The 21,737-nt window shown below is 32.7% G+C and overlaps 1 protein-coding gene across 13 annotated transcripts; it reads left to right on the top strand.

Moving 5' to 3' along the window:
• The first annotated feature begins 746 nt into the window (after positions 1–746).
• LOC115973418 (TMV resistance protein N-like) lies at positions 747–20,142 on the top strand. 13 transcript variants are annotated; one of them, XM_031093678.1, is made up of 14 exons: positions 747–1,104; positions 1,216–1,729; positions 2,024–3,101; positions 3,217–3,522; positions 3,611–5,047; positions 5,200–5,818; positions 8,969–9,086; positions 9,958–9,995; positions 10,089–10,251; positions 12,027–12,150; positions 12,634–12,690; positions 12,880–12,969; positions 13,067–13,144; positions 19,642–20,142. In XM_031093678.1, exons 2-6 carry the CDS (start codon positions 1,233–1,235, stop codon positions 5,659–5,661), a joined length of 3,780 nt encoding a protein of 1,259 aa, XP_030949538.1. In that variant the 5' UTR covers positions 747–1,104; positions 1,216–1,232; the 3' UTR covers positions 5,662–5,818; positions 8,969–9,086; positions 9,958–9,995; positions 10,089–10,251; positions 12,027–12,150; positions 12,634–12,690; positions 12,880–12,969; positions 13,067–13,144; positions 19,642–20,142. The 13 variants fall into 13 exon arrangements, 11 of the variants coding, with proteins under 11 accessions (XP_030949538.1, XP_030949541.1, XP_030949539.1 ...); XM_031093681.1 differs by lacking the exons at positions 12,880–12,969; positions 13,067–13,144; positions 19,642–20,142 and adding exons at positions 7,452–7,551; positions 7,678–7,715 and having other exon boundaries at positions 10,089–10,199; positions 12,089–12,150; positions 12,634–12,649; XM_031093679.1 differs by lacking the exons at positions 12,880–12,969; positions 13,067–13,144; positions 19,642–20,142 and adding exons at positions 7,452–7,551; positions 7,678–7,715 and having other exon boundaries at positions 10,089–10,199; positions 12,055–12,150; positions 12,634–12,649.
• Positions 20,143–21,737: the final 1,595 nt, after the last annotated feature.

Genomic DNA, 21,737 nt, shown 5'->3' with positions numbered 1-21,737 from the left:
TTATTTTTAATGAAAGTTTTGATAAGGTTTGTAGATCCTGTAAAAAATGCACGAAATCCACTAAAAGAATTGAAACGCACTTTTCACAAAAAAAAGAAAATGCAGGCATTGAAAACGCATGAAACGCAGTATCCAAACGCTGCTTAAGTATGAGACCCTTGTATCACTGATACTTGGGTCCTACTTCAAAATTAAGTCTCTTTCGTATGGTGCACAATAATTTTTCCATCAATAAGAGATTTTAGCTTTTTAAAAAAATTGTAGTTAACCTATCACTCACGTAAAGGTGTTAAAATTCAATCAATAATTGACACATAAATATATTATATTTAGGTGTGGAAAAAGATGTATTGTTAGCGTTAACTAGAGTTAGGAATAGAAAATTTTTTCAAAATACTAAAGAGAAAAGAGGGAAGACAAAAGAAATGAATAATAGCAAGAAAATGAGAAAGAAAAGAAAAGAAATCAATTGTCTTGTGTATGTTTGGAAAGAGGGAGAGAAGGAGAAAAGAAAAGAGAATAAAGTATTTCTTTTTCCTTTGTTTGGATTGCAATGAGAAAGAGAATGAAAAGAAAATATATGTTTCTTTTTACTTTTATACCCATATAAATATAAAAGATACATAAAAATTATGAACAAATATCTAACTTCATGTTATATTATGTTATGTATATGAGTTCTATTATTTAAAAACCATTCTCTCCCTTCAATTCCATCCAATTTAGACAGATTGCATATATGTGAACTCAAGAGAAATGGTTTTTTCCTTTTTATTACTTTAGGAAAGGACTACGTATCTTCTCATTTATCTTCTCTTCCTCTTTCCTCCTGCCTTTCCAAACAGATTGTAAATTTCTCTAAATACCTGGTTCCTTTCACACCATAGACCCCACTCCCCACATGGGTGCACGGTAATCCTTGCCGGACTCCTGGCGCCACATTAGCAAAAGACTTTAAACGCACGCTAGCAAGAGATAAACCTGACAACTTATCCCCAGACCATTTAGTCTTAAGATTAAGATACCCAACACTCCCCCTAAGCTCTCAACTGTGTGACATCAATTGCGGTTTCTCAATTCTCATAAAGAGCAAATAAAAAAGAGGTATTGTTTGACTCATCTGATGAAGGGATTACATCAACATAGTTTTTTATTTTTTTTTCTTTCTTTCTCTCATAATTTATGTTCTTTTCAATTCTTTTTTTCTCCTTGCAGATCCATATTGTGATTCAATGGCTTTAAGCTCGTCTTCTTTCCCAAGTTCTTTTTCTATCTCTTCTACCAACCAATGGAAATATGATGTCTTCCTGAGTTTCAGAGGGGAGGACACCCGCAACACTGCTGTGGACTTTCTAAATTATGCTCTAGAACGGAGGGACATTTACACTTTCAAGGACGATGAAAAACTTGAGAAAGGAAAAACTATTAAACCAGAGCTTTTGAAAGCGATAGAAGAATCCAGATTTGCCGTGGTCATTCTCTCAGAAAATTATGCATCTTCAACTTGGTGCTTAGAAGAACTTGTGAAGATTATTGACTGCAAAAAAGAAAAGGGAATGACAGTTCTACCTATTTTTTACAACGTGAATCCATCTGATGTGCGAAAACAAACAGAAACTTTTGCAAATGCCTTTGATAAACATGAAAAACAATTTAAGGAGAAGGTGGGCACATGGAGAGATGCTTTGAATCATGTGGCTGGTATTGTCGGATATCATGTAGAGAATAGGTAATTTATATTTGATATATATTCAGCCGGCCCACTTTTATATATGTAACTCCATTTAAACCTTTAGCAGATCTTTTTTTTTTTTTTTTTTTTTTAAATTTTTTTTATTTATTTATTTTTTTTTATAAATAAACATTAAACCTTTATCAGACCTCATTTAATTTTGTCATAGACTCATGGCCAATCAATTTACATATTTTTATTTCGGGCCGCATAATCAAATACCTAATATCTACCATATTTTTCATGGGACCTACTCATTGATTATCAATTCTTGTTCTCTCTTTATTGCAGCCCTCTCTCAAAAGTTGTCGAAAGCATTGTGAGATTGATATCACATAAATTGAGTTTTGAATTCTCTGAAATTACTGAGGGCTTGTTTGGAATTGACTCTCAACTGGTCGGATTGGAGTCATGTTTAGCTTTATGGTTAAAGGATGATGTTCGCTTTATAGGGATTTGGGCAATGGGGGGAATGGGCAAATCAACCCTAGCTGGGGTTGTCTATAAGATGATTTCTAAAGAATTTGAAGCTTGTTGTTTTATCGATTATGGTAGGGAAGAAGATTTATTTTCACTACAAAAAAATCTTATTTCTCAAATATTGAAAGAAATAAATTTGAATATACAAAATAAACTTGATGCAGAACACATGATCAAGAAAATGTTATCGCGTAAAAAAGTTCTTCTTGTTCTTGATGATGTAGATGAATCAGACAAGTTAAAAAAGTTAGTCAAGAGAGATTGGTTTGGTTTGGGCAGTAGAATTATCATAACAACAAGAGATATGAAGTTGTTGAAGGAATTCTCAATAAATGAAATTTTTGAAGTTAAAGCTTTGAATTATGATGATGCTCGTTGTCTTTTCTTTTCAAAAGCTTTTGAAAAACATGCCCCTAATGAATATTTGAGACTGTCCCAAGGCATTTTAGAATATGTTAATGGTGTTCCTTTAGCTCTTGACATTTTGGGATCTTTTTTGTTTGGAAGAAGTATGGATGATTGGGAAAGTGCGATAGAGAGGCTCAAAGAAGAGCCTATTGAAAAAGTTAATCAAGCACTAAAAATAAGTTTTGATGGACTCCAAGCTTCAGAGAAGGAAATATTCTTAGATATTGCATGCTTCTTTAATCACGAGGTGAAAGATTCTGTGAAACAAAAACTAGAAATTCTTGGCCGTCATCCCCGTATTGGATTAAGCATTCTCATTGAGAAATCTCTCTTGAAAATTTCCAATAATGAATTGTGGATGCACGATTTACTAAGAGATATGGGTAGGGATATTGTTCGTCAAGAATCTCGTAATGAGCCTGGGAAGCGCAGTAGACTGTGGCTTTATGAGGACATTGATCCTGTGTTAAAAAACAATACGGTAAGAGGTTATTTATTTGAGCTCATACCATATCTTCTTAATCAGCAAAGTTGAAATATGAATAGTTATACTAATAATATATTTTTCACTTCATGAACTCTTTTTTTATTATCAGGGAACAATGAAAGTTCAAGCCATGGATATCAGGGGAGCAGAGGCATGTTGGCGAGGTTTCACATTTTCAGAAAAACAAAAACGGCCACTTTGGAACCCTAATGCCTTTTCGAAGATGTCCAATCTTAAATTTCTAAGAGTTCGTAATGTTTTTCCTCAGCATGTCCCAAACCATCTTCCTAATTCTTTAAGATATCTTGAATGGAGTGGTTATCCTGCAAAATCGTTACCATGTTTTCAGCCAAATGAGCTTGTTCAACTTCATTTGCCGCATAGCAAAATTGAATTTCTTTGGGAAGGAATGAAGGTAAGAGTGTTAGTAATTATCCTTTTAAATTTCAATAAATAGACACTAGAAAGTTAATTATTGTAAACTCTCTCTTTTCTTTTAATAGAATTTTGACAAGTTGAAGTCCATCAATATGGCTGGCTCCTCGAACTTGATTAAAGCCCCCAACTTTAATGGAGTTCCGAAGCTTGAGGAATTAGTTCTTGAAGGGTGTTCAAAGTTACGCACGCTTGACCCATCCATTGGAAAATTGGAAAACCTTAAACTTCTTAATCTAAAGAAGTGCCAAGAACTAACTAGTCTTCCAAACAAGTTTGAATGGAAATCTCTTGTGACTCTTAATCTTACTGGTTGTTCCAAAGTCAAGAAAATTCCAGAATATGTGGGAAACATGAAGCACTTAGAGGAACTTCTTTTGGAAGGCGTTGCTATCATAGAATTACCTTCATCAGTTGAATGTTTGACTGGCCTTAATACTTTGATCTTGAAGAATTGCAAAAATTTAGTACGCCTTCCTAACATCATTTGTAGCTTGACATCGCTTAACAATCTTAACCTTTCTGGATGCTCAAAATTTGACAAATTGCCACAGGACTTGGGGAATATCACAAGTCTAAAGAACCTTTATTTGAGTGGGACAGCCATAAAGGAGCTGCCTTCATCAATTGAATTTTTGAATGGCCTTGAAGCATTGGCTCTAGAAGATTGCAAAAAGTTTGTGCTTCTTCCAAGTACCGTTTGTAGTTTGAAGTCACTAAAGGCAATGTATCTTTCTAGATGCCCAAAATTTGTCAACTTGCCAGAGAACCTCGGGAATCTCAAACATCTGAGTAGTCTTTATTTTGGAGGAACAGCAATAGAAGTATTGCCATCATCTGTTGGACATTTGACTGCCCTTTGGGATTTAAACCTAGAAGATTGCAAAAATCTTGTGTGTCTTCCAAACACCATTTGTAATTTGAAGAGGGTATATCGTCTTGATCTTACTGGATGCTCAAAAATTACCAACTTGCCAGAGAACCTGGAGAATATGGAAAGCCTAGCGGAGCTTTTTTTGGGTGGAACTGCTATAAAAGAGTTACCTTCCTCCACCATTCACCTTAAACAGGTCATGCTTAGTTTATCTTTCAAGGGATGTCAATTGTCATCATCTTCATTGACATCTATGCCAAGAGGTCAATATATAGATCTCAGTGACTGCAACCTTTCGGCAATTCCAAGCGGTATTGACCGCATCCCTATGACGGAGCGTTTTGTTTTATATCTAAGGGGAAATGATTTCGTTTCCCTTCCTGAAAGCATCTCTCAATTCTCTGGACTGATACGTCTTTACTTGGATGGTTGCAAAAGCCTTCGATCATTATCAAATATTCAGATTCCGTCACAAGTTGAATTTATATGCGTAGACAATTGTACCTCACTGGAGAGATTGCCAGAAGGCCCAGAACCACTAAATGATTCCGTCCGAAATAATTTCACTGTCCAGTGTTTCAACTGCTTCAAATTGGCTGAAAATTTTCAAAACTTCAGTAACATTTTTCAGGTATCTCTCTCTCTAATCTCTACGTGTGTTTTCTAAATATCACCTACTTGGGAAATTACGCTAATATTCTTCAGGTATCTATCTCCGTCTCGGTCTCTGTGTGTGTTGGGTTTTATTTATTTACCCCCAAGATCATGGTTTGTATATTTCAGGGACAAAGTTGTAAACAACTTGAGAAATATTATATTATTCCTGGAAGGGAAATTCCGAAATGGTTTGAAAAAGTGAACATATGTGATGCTTCAGTTGGCCCTCGTTATGGACGTGGGCCTTATGAAAAAAAAAAAGTGAAGATACAATTGCCTGGGTCTGGGTCAGGGTGTGATGAGTGGAGGGGAATTGTTTTGTGCGTTGTTTTATTACCCTTGCCCATCGAGCGTCATTATGCATACCGACGCATTTTTGTGAATGGATCCCATACTTCCTTTTATTTGAGGTCAGAATATGGTAAAGTTGAATCGCATCACCTTTGGCTGCACAGTGTGTCCAAGAACAATTTCCGCCTTCCGAAAACTCCTGGCCGCTCTATTGATAAGAAGGGATTCCATCAAGTTGAGCTTGAAATACAGAGCTGGGGCTTCGAGGTGGAGAAATTTGGGTTTCGTGTGGTATAAAAGCAAGACATTGAAGATCCCTATTGAGATGTGAAATAGAGTATGATAATACTTTCTTCAGTTGGTGATGAAATCTAGGGTTTGAAGATCCCAACCAAAATAAGCGAAGCCCATGATGAGGATGATGGGGAATTCTTTTCCTTCACTTCTTTAACCTGTGAGTTATCAACTTTCTTCCTACCATTATAAATCACTTTTCTTTTTTGTGTGCTGCATATGTAATGCTCTGTTTCTTTTTCTTTTTGTTTTGGCTAAGCATATGTAGTGCTCTGTTAAACTTCTACTAATATTCAAATGCATATTGAGATTTCTTGTCCCTCTGTAACGGTTTTTATTTTTGTAGTTCTTGTTACTGTCCGACGTATATAATAATGTTTTCTTTTTTCTTTACCGGCATTTGGGTCTGTGGTTCATGCTAAAGAAATTTACAAAAGACACCTTGCCTGGTTCAGATGTTGATTTTGCTCTATGATTTGCACACCTACGTACAATTGAAGTTTTAGATAAAGAAACGTTATCAAAAAGTGAATTGAAGTTTGCAAAAATTTTATTTTTTTTCCTGTTTGGTAGTCAAAGAATGAGAAGTTAATAAATGGGTAACTATTCAATATTTATACTATTCTCGTGTGAGAAGCTAATATTATCCCAAAATATTATAATTTTTCAAAAGAATTGTGTTATAATTTAGTATGCACCGACACTTTCTTTGAATTTTCACCGTATCCTTTTTTTGGTGCAAAGGACACATGTTTATATATATATATATATATATATATATATATTTAAATATATGCCAGGGGATGGTATGCGGAAACTAGCAACTCCACAACCAACACCCAAAACATGAATTACCCTGTAGAACGTAGATCAACTGTCTCACTGGTAGTCATTCTTCTCAACCTGAATTTACAACAATATTAAGTGAAGTTTAAATTATGTTACTAAAAACAAAAACCATTGATCCTGACACAAAATTCAAAGTAATAAATACAAACACATGTCATGACTTATGAGTCTTGTAATTAAGTAAAGTTTGAATGCTTGCAATATATGATTTTAAGTCTTAATAGGCCTTGTTAAAAGGTGAACTATTGCGTATTGCTTTTGTTTGTTATATCAACTAAAGATTCACCGTTAGTGACAGTGAGACATTGAGTCTTATACATAGATGTTATTTATTGTAATATAGGCCATAGATTCTGAATCTACGCCCCCTTTATGCTATTTCCAATTCCCGTAGTAAATAATATGCTTAAGGACTTATGCAGTGTTAAGATCTAGATATAATTAAAATTTGCCTATAACCTTGGATGTTTTATTGCTGCCCAAAGAACAGGTTTTACTTTACTAATTGTTGCTTGAAAGTTGTGACTCAACAAAGTTGGTGATCTGAGATAGGTCTTGTATTAACCAATGGCTGTTGGGTTTAATGTCACTTCCACCTCCTACAAGAATGGGATGGTGGGTGAGACCGCAGGTTCAAATGTCGATGGGTTTGTGGTTTAATTGCTTAGCAAAAACTCATTAGAAAATAGTCTTATATAATGCTGCTGCTGCTGCTTTTGCTGTTGGTGTTTTGTGTGTGTGTTTTCATTTTCCTTTTGCAAATGATCCTTGGATCAAATTCCATCTGCTCCCTACCTAAATAAGAGGTGGAGGATAGCTTATGGGTTGAATCCCATGCAGGTGTGTGAGTTCTAGTTACCCATATAAAACAAGTGTTTTCCTTTTCCTTTTATGTTAGTTTTTATTTTCCCAGTCAGAAAGATAATTTTGTCTTGCCTTTTTAGGCTTATCAAAGAGTTCGACAGACAAGCCAAGGATTTGGAGGGTAGAAATGATCCAGACACTAACAAGATGCTGAATGATAAAAAAAAAAAAAAGTCAATGGTGTGTTGTTTTCTTTATTTCTAGTTAGCCTTAGATATTATAGATTTTTGCCAAAATTTTAGTTCTGTGTCAGTTGATTAAATCTTGCATCCCAAATGTAATGAATGATGTTCATACTCTATGCAGATCAAAGGGTTGAATTCATATGTTGCTCTTAAAAAGCAGTAAGTTAACATCAGTCAGAATTTACCATTATTTTCAGTTCTTAAAGCAGCAGAGATAATTTCATCCACCTGAAATGCATCTGACTTGTCATAAACTCTATTTTTAGTATTTTTATTTTCTTACTATTAGTTTTTTAATGCTTTATGTTGCCCCCTTTGTCCTGAACTATTTTTTGTGTGTCCCAAATTGAGTGCCAAATCGTAGAAAACTATGCATTAAAATGATCAGTTTTCCGTATTACCTTCTGTCAAATAAATCTAAATGCATAAGAGAAGCCAATTCAAATTGGTGACGTACATTTTTTGTTACATTGTTTTACAACAAAGGTAATTTTTAAATCCACTATATATATATATATATCATGTGTCAATGCATTAAGTGTCTTAAATTAACTTTGTGCTTTCTCAAATGTGAAACATAATTTGGGACATTGGTTTTATAGTCATAAATCATAATGGAATCTATACACATTGCTGGCCTCTCCACAGTTCATTAGCTGACAAAAGCCTCAAAGTTACAGTTAGATGATACACCGTACCAATCATTGGTTGAAAACACATTATTTTTGCTGTTTCAATTGAGGGTGGCACCTACTGTGAACAAGATGACAGAAGTAGCATAAAATGGCTAGGCCTTGTGCAATGAAGATGTAATAATTTCACCGGTAAGAAAGAGTGATTTGATCAAGTTGAAGGAGCAAAAAGGGTTAGAGAGGCAAAAATAACATCGGTACAAATAGCAAAAAAAGGAAATGATAAATAGATTAGAGCACTTGAAGTTAGATTTGATTTGGTGGGATGGAGAAAAAAGATACGTGTGCCGACTTTCTATGAATACAAGATTCATTATTTGGGAATGAGAGCAGAAAGGAAAGTGGGTGCATTTTTTTGGCTGCAATAGAAAATTAAGAGAAGCGTGAGTAGGCTGCTTTATATAATTTTTCTCACTTTGCTGAAGACATACACCTAATGTAGTCCAAATAAGCAAGTACATTTTTATTTGGATCACATGGGCAGACAATCTGAGCTCTTTTCATAAGAAATCTCAACTAACTAGTGTAGTTGAAGAGCGAGAATAATATTGTAGTTACAGCTCTTATTCATTACTGTGTTGACAGACTTAAATTTTATAGGGTTAAAAAATGGTTAAAGAAGAATATATATTATTTCTTTTTAAAAGGTAGTTATGTGATAACCAAGAAATTACTTCTATGCTTTGTTGTAATGGTGTACTTTTATCTCTTGTTTGCCAGTTCCTCATGCGGGATTTGGATTGGGCTGTGAAAGGCTTGTGCAATTTGCTACAGGAATAGAGAATATAAGAGACACAATCCCTTTCCCTCAGACACCTGGTTCAGCTGAATTTTAATGGTGAAGTTGTGCATTTTTTTTTGTTCTCTTATTGTAGTCAACCACAGCATCATTTTTTTACCTGTCCTGCTCCTCATCTCCTTAAGTAAATTCAATTTGAATCACCTTCTCTGTTTAACACTTATGTGCATCAAAACTTCAAACTATATAGGAAGGCTACCAAAAACGAAAAAAGAAAAAAAGAAGGGGATTAATGGAGTTGGCCCCAATCGGTTGGGACCAATGCTTGGATTATCTTCTGGTCAGTGTTGCCTAATCTGAAAAATGTTGATAATTGTGAAGTGATCATATATTTATTTGGAAGTTATAAATAAAAATTGTATTTTTGTATGACATTCATCTGAAACTCATTGAGTTCTTGTGTGTCATAATATCATTTCTTTGTTTTCAAATCTTTTGCATCACTGAATAATTACTTGAATGCTTCTTATTCTTTTCTTAGGATTTACTTTCAATTTGTTGTGGATGCAGAAATGCATCAATTCTTTGAAAACAAGAGAATCGATCTCTTTGAAGGGGGCACCAAAGAATATAAATAATGCCTTGCTACATCTTTTTCACAATGTGCTAGTTTTCACTGATGTGTCTACTACTCTTGTCAGCCTTTCATGCTAAAATTAGAGTTAATTATGAGTTTATATTTTCATACAACCTTATGGCTCATGCATTTTTGTTGTAATGCTTGGATGATTAAGGATACCTGATAAACACATGTCTATTTGGTTGTGGATTTGTCAAGGAATTTTGTCTAATAGAAAATATTATAGTAGTTTCTGTATATAATGAAAAGATACCAGATTCATATACATCCCAGTGAAGTTGGTTTGGGTAGCTACTTTAGTGATTGAGTTTGATGTAATGCATATTACAGATGAAGTTACCGTGGATGGCTGCTGTCTGTTGGCGCAAGTAACTATTCAAAACCCTTAGAACTTGGCCAATTTGATGGCTTTAATCTTTGTGGACGCTATATTGATGATATTATAATTTTTTATTTTTGAGAATTCTTTGTATGCAATGGAGTGAGTGCACAATAGCAATACCTGGAGCATTGAGGTGGAGACAGTAGGGTTCCGTTTGTTAAACAAGCAAGACATCAAAGAGACATAGAATGTGAGGAATCCAGTCAAGGAGATTTTTTTTTTTTTTTTCTCTTCTTTTACCTGTGAGTTATCATCTTCTTCCTACCATTATATAATCTAGTTGTTTCCTTCCTTTTTTTTTTTCTTTTTTTTTTTCCCTGGACATTTACTAACATGTCTTTTTCTGTTAAACTTCTACTACTATACAAATGCATATTGAGATTTCTTATTTCTCTGTTAACGGTTTGTTGTAATTCTTGTTTTTCTTTTTCTCCAACAGTCCGACATATATAATAATGTTTTCTTTTTTCCTTATTGGCATTTGGGACTATGATTCATGTTGATTTACAAAAGGCACCTATCTCGGCTCCTTAGATGTTGATTTTGCTCTATGATTTGCACACTTACATGTAATTGAAGTTAGATAAAGAAAGTAATGAAAAAGTGAATTGATGTTTGCAAAACTTTTTTTCTGTTTGGTAATCAAAGAATGAGAAGTGAATAAATATTACAATTTTTTAATGGTATTGTGTTATAATTTGTACAATGAATATGCCGTATTTAGCACACACCAACACTTCCTTTGGGTTTTCATCATATCATCTTTTGGTGCAAAGGACATGTGTTTGTATATCCCAGTGGATAGTATGCAGAAACTAGCAACCCCACAACCAGCATCCATAATGTGAACTACCCTCCAGACAGATCAACTGTCTCACTGGTAGACATATTTCTTAACCTGTCATGACATGTCATGACTCATGAGGCTTGTAATTCAGTAGAGTTTAAATGTTTGCGGTATATGGTTTTAACTCTTAATAGGCCTTGTTAAAAGGTGAGCTATTGCGTTTCGCTTATGTTTGTTGTATCAACTATAGATTCACTGTCACTCACAGTGAGACATTAAGTCTTATACATAGATGTTATATATTATAATGTAGGACACAGATTCTGGATCTACACCCCATTTAAGCTATTTCCAATTCCAATACCGAACATCCTTTAAAACTCAGTAAATAATATGCTTAAGGACTTATGCAGTGTTAAGATCTAGATATAATTAAAATTTGCCTATAACCTTGGGTGTTTAATGTCTTGCTAGCATTGTGTAAGTGTACACATTTTTCACCCATGTGCTAGTTTTCGCTAATGTGTCTACTACTCTTGGCTGTCTTTCATGCTAAAATAAGAGTTAATTATGGGATTAAATAGTCATACAAACCTATGGCTCATGCATTTTTGTCGTAATTCTTGGATACCTGATAAAGACATTTCTATTTGGTTGTGGATTTGTCCTGGAATTTTGTCTAATAGAAATAGTTAAAATAGTCTGTATCAGCTGAAAAGATGCCCGCTTCATATGCCTCACAGTGAAGTTGGTTTGGGTAGCTACTTTAGTGGTTGTGTTTGATGTAATGTATGTTACAGATGAAGTTACCGTGGATGGCTGCTATTTGCTGGTGCAAGTAACTCTTTAAAACCCTAAGTACTTAGCCAAATTGATGGCTTTAATAATATTTTGATGATTTTATAGTTTTTTTAATTTTTATTTTTGAGAATTCTTTTATGCAATTTAGCGAGTGCACAAACACACACATGATAAGTTAAGATAGAAATGATAATATGAAAAAACCACTCTCATTGACATCGTGAAATCAGTGTCACAGTAGTATTGTGTCTAAAGTATCTTTGTTAACATCTACCTTTTTTATGGTTTAGAAATTGTAAATTGCTGCTTCTAAAGTAACCAATTCATACCTTTAAGTTTAATCTGGAATCATGCCCTATGTTTGATATATTTCATATCAATATATGTTGCTTCAAGTACTTTATAGTTTTTATGTTAAATGTTTCTCAGTTATGAAGTATATTTAATGCTAAGGCAGTTGCTATATGCATGCTGCCATGACAAATCAACAGCTAACAGATAGTGGAAACCGGATGATGGACAAGACTGATCAAGCCATTGGAGGTCATAAAAGGTTGGATTATCTCTCATGATCATTTTGTGAGGAAATTAGTTTTATTTATTTTGGTGAGTTGAAAAGGGATAAGTTTCGTAGGCTATTTTGAAGTGTGATCATTATTTCCTCTCATTCTTCTCTATTTCCTTATAGAAGGTTACAGGTGGAATCGTATCTTGTATTTCTAAAACGTACTAGTTTTTTTTAGCTCTGCCTTGAACATCACTTGCACTAGTTTGCATCAAGACCTGAACAATTATGGAATGTTTATTTTGAAGTGTGATCATTATTTCCTTTCATTCTTCTCTATTTCCTTGTAGAAGGTTATAGGTGGAATTGTATCTTGTATGTCTAAAACTTACTAGTCTTTTTAGCTCTGCCTTGAGTATCACTTGCACTATTTTGTATCAAGACCTGAACATAAAAGTAGTTTTACTGTTCAAAAAAGTATGGAATCATCGCAAAAGAAAAATAAATTTAGTATCTCCTTGTTTGTGGTAGACTGTTCAAGACACCATCAACGTTGGAACAGAAACTGCAGCTGCACTCAAGGATCAGGTGTGTAATTTGTCAGCTTTTAAAAAATTGGATTTCACAGCAGTTTAATATTTCACATTGAATTAAAAACTCTGTCTCTCTCTGTCTCTCTCTCTCTCTCTCCCCTACTGTTTCTCTCTTGTTTCGTTTAATCTTTCAAAAAATTTCAATGGCATGGAAACTAAAGAAATCAATTATATTTATGTTTAGACTGAACAAATGAGTCAGGCTGTTAAGTGTTAATGAGCTGGACTATCCATTTCTCGATCAAGAAAGCTTCTCAACTTGTGAAGGAACTTGGTAGGCAGGTCAATCTCTGAAATTATCTTCCTCCTGTTCTTGTCATATATTGACTATTAGTTGTTAATTGTTTTACTTACCTCATTTATTTCTTTAGGTTGCAACTGATAGGTGTATTATGGCATTACTCTTCCTAATTATTGCCATTGGAGTCATAGCTATCATTATTGTAAAGGTAAGATAGCTTATCATCCATTTTCTTTGCCATTAACAAAATTTAATTTTCTAAATACTTGATTTTGCTTTTGCCATCTGATTACAAATTGGAACCAAATCCTTGACATCCCTTTATTATATAGATGTAGCTTCAAAATTATGAATACTAGGCCTTCTTCTTCTTCTTCTTCTTCTTCTTTTTTTGGCTGTGGAGTTTCTCAGGCCTATTGTTTTTAAATGTATATAACTGTATATGGTATTGCATAATCTTGTTTTATGCTTTAAGTGGACCTTTTATAAATAAGTTGATCTCAGATTGACCTTGTTTGGTTAACCCTTATTTGCTTAAAAGTTGCAGGAAGATACTTTTATAATGCCAAATGTTGTAGTTAAACATAGTGATTCTTAGTGATTTTTTGCTTACCTTAATAAAAAATAAAAGAATCTAATTCAGTATATCCTCTTTTTTTCTTTTTTATTTTTTTTATTTTTATTATTATTAAATAATAATAACTTCACTAAAAAAAGAAAATTAAAAAAAGAAGACAAACACAAGTGCATGAGTGAGTAAAAGAGTTAATCTAATAGTTGTCACATTTTCATGTCCATTGGTAATACGCTGATTGCAACTTGATGTCATCTTGAGGAGAAGGTCAATTCCCTTTCTTTTCTGAATAGATGGCTTTACCACCAAATAGATAGAGGGAAATAATAATTTGAATTTTTGTATATCATTTGAATAGTTTGATGGATGCTACAGACTTGGATCATAAAATTGGTGATCTTTTTTATTTGAAAACAGGTTATACTTACAGAGAAGGAAGGGAGGGGGGGGGGGGGAGGAGAAGTTGGAGCTTACAGATTCTTTTGGAACTTAACTACTTAAGTTGCATATAAGTTTGAGTTCGAGGATGAATCTTTTGGTTGTTTTCATAACTGCATTGTCCAGAAAATTTGTTTCACGGCCTCTTAGATCATTTAAGAACCTTTTACTGCTTCTATGTTATTCATTTCAACATGTCTTAAACCTTGTATAGTGAGAGGGTTTCTTAAGTCACCAAAAACATTCCACGTTTTGTAAGTCTCATGTGACTGTCAAAAGCCATTAATAACTTGAGAAACAGCTGGCTTTATAAGAGTGCATTGCCCATTTGTTTCCATTTGGTTAAATGATTTTGTTTATTTTTTTTATTTCAGCTCGTGAACCCAAACAACAAGGACATCCGGGATATTCCAGGATTAGCCCCACCAGCAATGGGTTGGAAATTAGTTTGGAGTGCTAGTTAAAAATTTAGAAAAGGATCATCTAATGAGATTGCAATGATGATTTTCCATCTCATGGATGGAACATCAGCTTAGTTCGTGATGCTGCTGGTGACACCTGTTTTATAGAGCTGGTCTAGACTCTAGTTGAGTATGGATTTCTTTCTAGTAATTTTTCTGCAGATTGGTCAAACTTTCCCGAATGTTATCTCTCAAACTACTGCTGGGATTCGTTAGCTCCAATTGGAAGTGGTCTTGTGTGATTATTTCTTCCCTGACTGAAAAATCATTCCTATTTGAGGGAAACTGAAAAATGTGTAGATTCTGTTGTTTAACACCATGATTTGCTACACTTATAAAATATTTGATCTGCACTTCATAATATATTTATGGAAATTTTTGTTATTCACTGTTTATTTGCAATATCTTATGTACTATTATTATTATTATTATTTTTTAATTTGATAAGTATAAGTTATAACAACAGGGGAGGAATTCAAACCCCAGTTCTCTTCATAAAGGAGAGTAGATAACATTACTGTCTTACAAGGCATATCTTATGCCCTATTGATTCCCTAATGTTCTATATTGTCTTCTTCATCTATATGTATCCACAGGTTGGTGGAAAGTCCCCAAAAAAAAAAAAAATTTTAAAAACTTTGCAGAAAGATGAACGTATGATAAGTCCCTCTCTCTCTCTCTCTCTCTTAACACAAGTGAATATGAGCACACCCAACATTGGAAAACATGCTGGTCAAACATGTTGGACATGTTCATTGTGAAATAATGAAACTAAACCTGTGATATTCTTCCAAACTTTTACAAAGGAAATTACTTCGGTAATATTTTCGCCATTAGACAAAGACAACCTACAGTTACTATGGCTATGTAGTCAACAAACATGCCTCAAATCCCATGGATGGCTTTAAATTCAAAATGACAACTAATCATCCCATTAATTAATAGTGAAATTTTTCACAAGGACAAAATCTTTACGAGAAAACAGCAATGCTATAAATAACAATTTTCACAACAATATTTTCTAACAATTGAGTTGACAAATTTTTTACTGTATCTCATTTGAGTTTATTATTAACTTTTTTTTTTACCTACTAAGAACAACTTGTTACCTTAATAGTTGTAAAATTTTTTGTATATGTAGCATTCATGAGAATAGCAATTATTTCTTAGACAAGCAAATCTATTCTCAACTTTTGTGGGCTATTTCCTTGGATTGATGATTTCACCATAAATATCACCCAAGTAACATGACAAGGCCGCTGTGTTTTCCACTTCTTGAAGCTAAAAACTTAAGTTCTCTTACAAATATAATGTTCGAATAAACATATGCAAATATGCAATACTGAAGAGTAATTTTCACATTGTCAACATAAGTGTATGCAGAAGTTAAACCTATTATAAGATTAAGATTAGTTAATTTAACTTTATATCAAACAAGAGTTGATTAAACTAGATATTAGATAACATCTTTTGGTTTGATTTTTGTTTTTGGTTGAACAATAACTTGTTATGAAATTTCTTTGTTAACTTATTAATTTATGGATAAAGTTTTCCTCCAAAATGGATTTGAGGTGTCTCTTTCAAAGTATCCGTTATGGTTCATAAGACCATTCACCTATATTAAATCATATGATTGATAAAATTATTTAAATAAGACACATGACTATTAAGTAAGTCATGTCACTACAATTACTCTTGATAATCTTTTGATTTGAGGAAAATTATGCCATTCTTTTCTCTTATAAAAGAAATAGCACGAATAAAATTTCTTACCCCCTTCACTAATTTATGAAAATTATAATAATTGAATTATAATTAAGGATATATTATTTTAGTTAATTAAATAGATTGATTTTCATAATGACTTACAAAAATTATATTTATCAACCATGTATTGTTAATCACATGTCATTTTTACTACAATATGGATGGTTTATACTATCAATAAATTAAAAGTAATATTTTGATATCTTATACATTTATTAGCAAACTTAGATAACCCCAATCTTAAATCAGGATCATATTTATAAGCGTGTTAAGAAACAAACTAATATATTTTAATTTTGAATTGTTTAATTGTCAAGTCCAAATTTAAACATGTTTAGTTGTTTGTTAGACAAATAAATATAAACGATATTTTTCCAAATTGAACATTACCTCCATATGTACCGCTCGACTTATTTACATGTGGTAATTCTGATCTGGTATTACAATTTGATTGACAACAATGTTAGTAACTAGACCTTTATTATGGGGACTGGTTTGAAATTCAAATAATAATCTAGTGACAAAAAAGATTTACAATTTGTTTTTAAAGTTTGTCATATAGTAATTGGTTTATATGATGTCAATGGTAATCCCATATGAAAGTCATGTTAACATAAATCACTGTTTTTCCCATCAAATTGTTCAAAATATTATAAAATTAATTTTTTGTGATGTCAATGATAATCCTATATAAAAGTTACGTTAACATAAATAACAGCTTTTCTCCAAACAGGTTGTTAAAAATATTATGAAATTTTGTGTGTTTTTATTTTAACCTTGCTCAAATCCTGATCTATTTATCAAGTTGAGCAAATTGGGCCCACATTTCACCAGGTCTTGGGTTGGGCTGGTGCTAACTACAATTGTTATTGTACAATTGGTAACTTTGGAATGTCATAATTAATTAATCAAGTCATAGAATCCATTAACCATAAAGCAGAAGTCATGCAAACATAAAATTTGAAGTGAAACAACAAATGAGAGAAAACTTCTGGTTAAGTAATCGCCCATTTGTGGTCATCTTCACACTGTTTTACTTGGGGTGGGATCAATAATTCACTTGAGATCATCTTATTACTACTGTTATTGTACGATTTGTAACTTTGGAATGTCAAAATCAAGTCAGGGAATCCAGTAAATTTTAGCCATGCTAAGATAAATGTGAAGTGGAACAAGCAAAGAGAAAATAGAGGAAAGAGGCTTTTGGTTAGTAACTGCGCATTTGTGATCATCATCACAATTTTTTACCTGGGGTGGGCTCAATAATTCACTTGAGATCGTCAGTTTTTTTATTGCTTATTTATTAGGGTGAGTTGGAAGTCTATTGTGAATATATACAAATTTTAAAACCTATTAGAGTGTATCTTATTGATGAAGCAAAGCTAATCAAAGCTGGATTTGAGAGCTTTTAGAATATGGATTATGAAAGCTTTCTCATGTTGAAAGAGGGGAATATGGCACTACGTAGACTAGCAAGGAGTGAAAAATGGGTAGAAGAAAGAAACAGAGGTGTGGATTGAAGAAGTCACACTAGCATTTTTGGAGAACATTTTATTTCTAATGTAATCCAAAGTTGATGAATAAAATATTTTCCAAAAAAAAAAAAACCTTTATTATAATGAGTGGAATGAAGAATTCTATTGGATATTAATATTTACAAAGAAGTTTTAAAGTAATTATTTGTAAGTTGGCGTGGATTGCTATCATTTAGGTGACTTTGTTTTCCTTCCTTGGAGATGACTTATCTCGTAGAAATAAAATTTGCCCATTCATTGGAAAAAAAAAAAAAACCCTATTCCCTCGAACAAAGAGAAACTATGAAATTTCATGGAATTAGTCTTGTGGTTTTAGATCCCGTGTCATTCATAAGGTTTTAGTTCAAATCTTTTAGCTAACACCTTGCGGTCACTCCTAAAAAATTCATCTTTATAATTATCCAATGTATGGGGGATGAAAAAGGAACCACGAACATTAACTTTGAAATTGAGAAAATCAATTTTTGGATAAAGATTTGTTAGATTTATAATTAAATAAAAATGTTAATTCTACTCTCTTCAAATTGTTAGGAAGGAGAAGGATTGAGGTCCTTGCAATATGGAAAAGGATAAATATTTGTTCCATTAATGACTTCAGGAACACAAATGTTTTCATAGCTTTTTTTTACAACTATTGACTTCATTATTATGATTGATGCATCATAAAATTGATGTTAATTGGGTAAAAAAGAAACGATGTTAATGGTAGATTCGTGTATAAGTGACATTGCTTCCAACTTGTCATTTTAGCAAGTTTTGAAAAAATGATGAAAACAATTTTGTCTCTAGCATTATTCTTTTATGTTCAAGTGTTCAACCTAGAAGGGTTTGAATACAGTTTTGAAAACTGAACCGTTAGAAGAATAAAAAAATGAAGAGTTTCAAGGTTTTGAGGCTAGTGTTGGGTAAAAAAAAAAAAAGTTTTAAGGTTAGACTGGGATTGGATCGAAGATTGAAATATGATGATGTCATGATTAATTTAATAATTAATTAAAATAATAAAAATTTTAAAAAGTAAGCAACTTTCAAAACTTTTATAAGGTAGATAGAAAATAGTGATAAAGTGTAGATAGTAAATACTGATAGGTTTGGGATGATATTATACCCAATGTAATTCTTTGAGATATTACATTCCATAACTTTTATAAAAATAATTTAAAAATATGATAGTTGGATTACATGTTTCCATTACTATTTTTCCGTATTTCAAATTTTGTGTTAATCATATGTTAACTATCTAATCCACATATTCATGTTTTGTATATAAGTTTAAATGTAGAAAACATAACTTTAAATTTAAACACTTTATAATTAGATAGTTATAATTCTTTGATAATCTCGATATTTTGCAACCATAAAAGGTATAAGGAGATCTTGTAATCCAACAATTGATTCATCAAAATGCTTTTGCAATAAAAGTTTTGGAGTTGTGTAACATTACATCCAATTATATCATGTGTAATTTAAACCTAACCCATAAAGATATCATACAAAATTTATTTTAAAAAAACATAAATATGTATAAATAAACCCAAGAGAGGGATATCATATACTTGAACTAGTCATCAAAATCTATAACCAAACAATGCTCCACCAATTACTTTAATGATGGAAAACATTCAGTTCCAAACTAGTTTAGAGCTATATTCTTTTAACCTACTTTGTGGCAATTAAAACCATCCACATATAGTTTTGATCATATGACTTTTTGAACGAGTTATGTGACTTTGTTTAAATAATACATATATCAACTTACTAAGGTTTTATTTTTTTATTTATTTTTTTTTTTTGCGAAGTTGTTCATCAAAAAAATAAGTGTTTTTGCGAAATTGTTGTGCTAATAATCTAATACTATTCTTAATTCCAATCCAATTTGACCGGTCGATCAGATTGTCAAAACTATGGGTTTAATAAGAATTTTATCTTTTAGGAGGGACAATCATGGCACGGGGATTGAGGTCCCTATTGAGGTGGAAAAAAGGATGCATATTTATTACATTCGGAACAGAGGGTTTGGTAACAGATTTAATGTGTTGGGTGATGACAATCATGGCACTCCGAATGACTTAACGCAATGACCCAGAAATCAAGAAGGCATGTGACTCATACAGTGATCATTTTGGACAGTTCATCAAACTGATATTCTATGGCATCCAAAAGGTATCATGATTATGCATGAACAGCAAAACAGTCTCTTATTAATTTGTCGTTGAACTTGGGATTATTACTACAAATTTTCAACTTGAGTCAAAGGGATGTCCTAATTATTGCATTGGAGATCTTAAACCGAAATCTCAAATTGTATTTAGGAGCAGTACTAGTAGAAGTTGGCTGTACAAAGTCAAAGCTTGTGTGCTTGCATTTATAGTGACTTGATGTGAAGAGTGTGGAAGGAAGAAAAGAAGAAAAATGTGTGAAATAAAAGGAAAGGCCATTCGGCCATGGGTCTCCAGTCTCTACATGACCACATTCATTTTTTTCTAAATTTCCATTGCCAACTATAGTCCAATCCATCTTATTCCTATGAAGAAATTTTTTTTTTTTTTTTTTGATGAACGAAAAGGGGGCGGGGGCGACCATATTGACTTACCTCCAGGGCGTGACCTAATAGGGGCACCCCTCCGCTAGGGAATGTTGGATTGAGTCATAGCTACTGTGACCGGGACGCCACAGACCTCACCCTAGCACCCCAAGAGAGCCAAGTGTGGGGCGCATTGCATGCCATAAATCCCCCCCACATGGTACCCGCCACGACTCGAACATGGGACCATGAGCATGCACGCGGGATTCCCACACCGCTGGGCCACCCCTCCTGGGGCTGAAGAAATTTTTAACATAGTAGGAAAAAAAGAAATTAATGCTTAATTCAATTGATTATTATCAGCAAGGACAATTTTTTTTTTTTTAAGATTAATAAATTCGTAATCTACACCCAAAAGACCAAAACCCACGTTATTGTTTAAGAATATTGGTGTTGATAAGGTTTTAATTTTTAGTTGTGGAATGCTGTTTGATGGATGTACGAAATGAGAGAGAAATAATTAAAAAATTTTAAATTTTAAAAAAATAAAAAATATATTATTATGTGAATGTTTTTGAAAAATGGTCAAAAAAGAAATAAAATTTTATATTAAAATAAACGAAATTTTTGCATGAGATATATTTATTGAGTAATGTTACAGTTATAAACTATTTTACAATATTTCTACAAAATATTAATGTGATCAATTTCTTATTGGTATTCATCTCTTTTTTTTGGAGGAACTCTTATTGGTATTCATCTAGACATACTATTAATATCATTTTTTTTCTTTTATCAATAATTACTCATTACATTAGCAATTTGTAAGTGTCTCTAACATTATTCATATTTATTTGATTTTTATGTCTAAGATAGATATTGAGTGAATTAAACGATTGCTAGACTTTGTAACCAAGGTCCACACTCCACATGCAAGTGACCCTTGTCACTATCATGAACCCGCCAATACAATTACTTGGAAAAGCGTAATGAAGAGTGTCTCAGATAGTCATCAATTGGTTTTTTTTCTACATGGCCACATTCAACGTTCCTTTGTGACGTGCTTGACGGATTGACAGGTCTTGCAAGTCACACATGGCCACATTCATTATTCAATCCATCGTATTCCTATGAAGAAATTTCTAACATAGTTGGGAAAAAAAAAAATCAATGCTCAAGTTGAATATTAGCAATTTTTGTTTTTGCTAAGTGGTACAATTGGTTTTTTTTTGGTTGTGAATACAGACTAAGTTTGATTTCACTGCTTAGGTGCCCAGCGAAAGCAATTCCATCAATGAAGCTAAAATACAAAAAGTGAAAAAATTTACAAAAATTGACCTATATGCAAGTTTGATGAAGTTTGTTTCATCAATCTTTGCATAATTGTATAAAAAGTATAAGTGTGTTATAGTAATAGTGTATACCTCATCTTTCTATCATATGATTTATATTATTCAATTGTTATCCTATATTTTTTTTTAACTCATACATCAATGTAGCACACG

This window comes from Quercus lobata, unplaced genomic scaffold, assembly GCF_001633185.2.
Source record: "Quercus lobata isolate SW786 unplaced genomic scaffold, ValleyOak3.0 Primary Assembly Scq3eQI_295, whole genome shotgun sequence".
NCBI classification, from domain to species: domain Eukaryota; kingdom Viridiplantae; phylum Streptophyta; class Magnoliopsida; order Fagales; family Fagaceae; genus Quercus; species Quercus lobata.
Note: the sequence above shows the minus strand (reverse complement) of the source record. Positions and strands in the feature narration are given on the sequence as shown.

What these genes read in the sequence shown, in the direction of transcription:
- LOC115973418 (XM_031093678.1), top strand. Translation starts at nt 1,233, where the DNA reads ATGGCTTTAAGCTCGTCTTCTTTCCCAAGTTCTTTTTCTATCTCTTCT. An exon ending in TTCTTTGGGAAGGAATGAAG is followed by an intron (nt 3,523 to 3,610) that starts GTAAGAGTGTTA and finishes TTCTTTTAATAG; the next exon opens with AATTTTGACAAGTTGAAGTC. An exon ending in ACTTCAGTAACATTTTTCAG is followed by an intron (nt 5,048 to 5,199) that starts GTATCTCTCTCT and finishes TGTATATTTCAG; the next exon opens with GGACAAAGTTGTAAACAACT.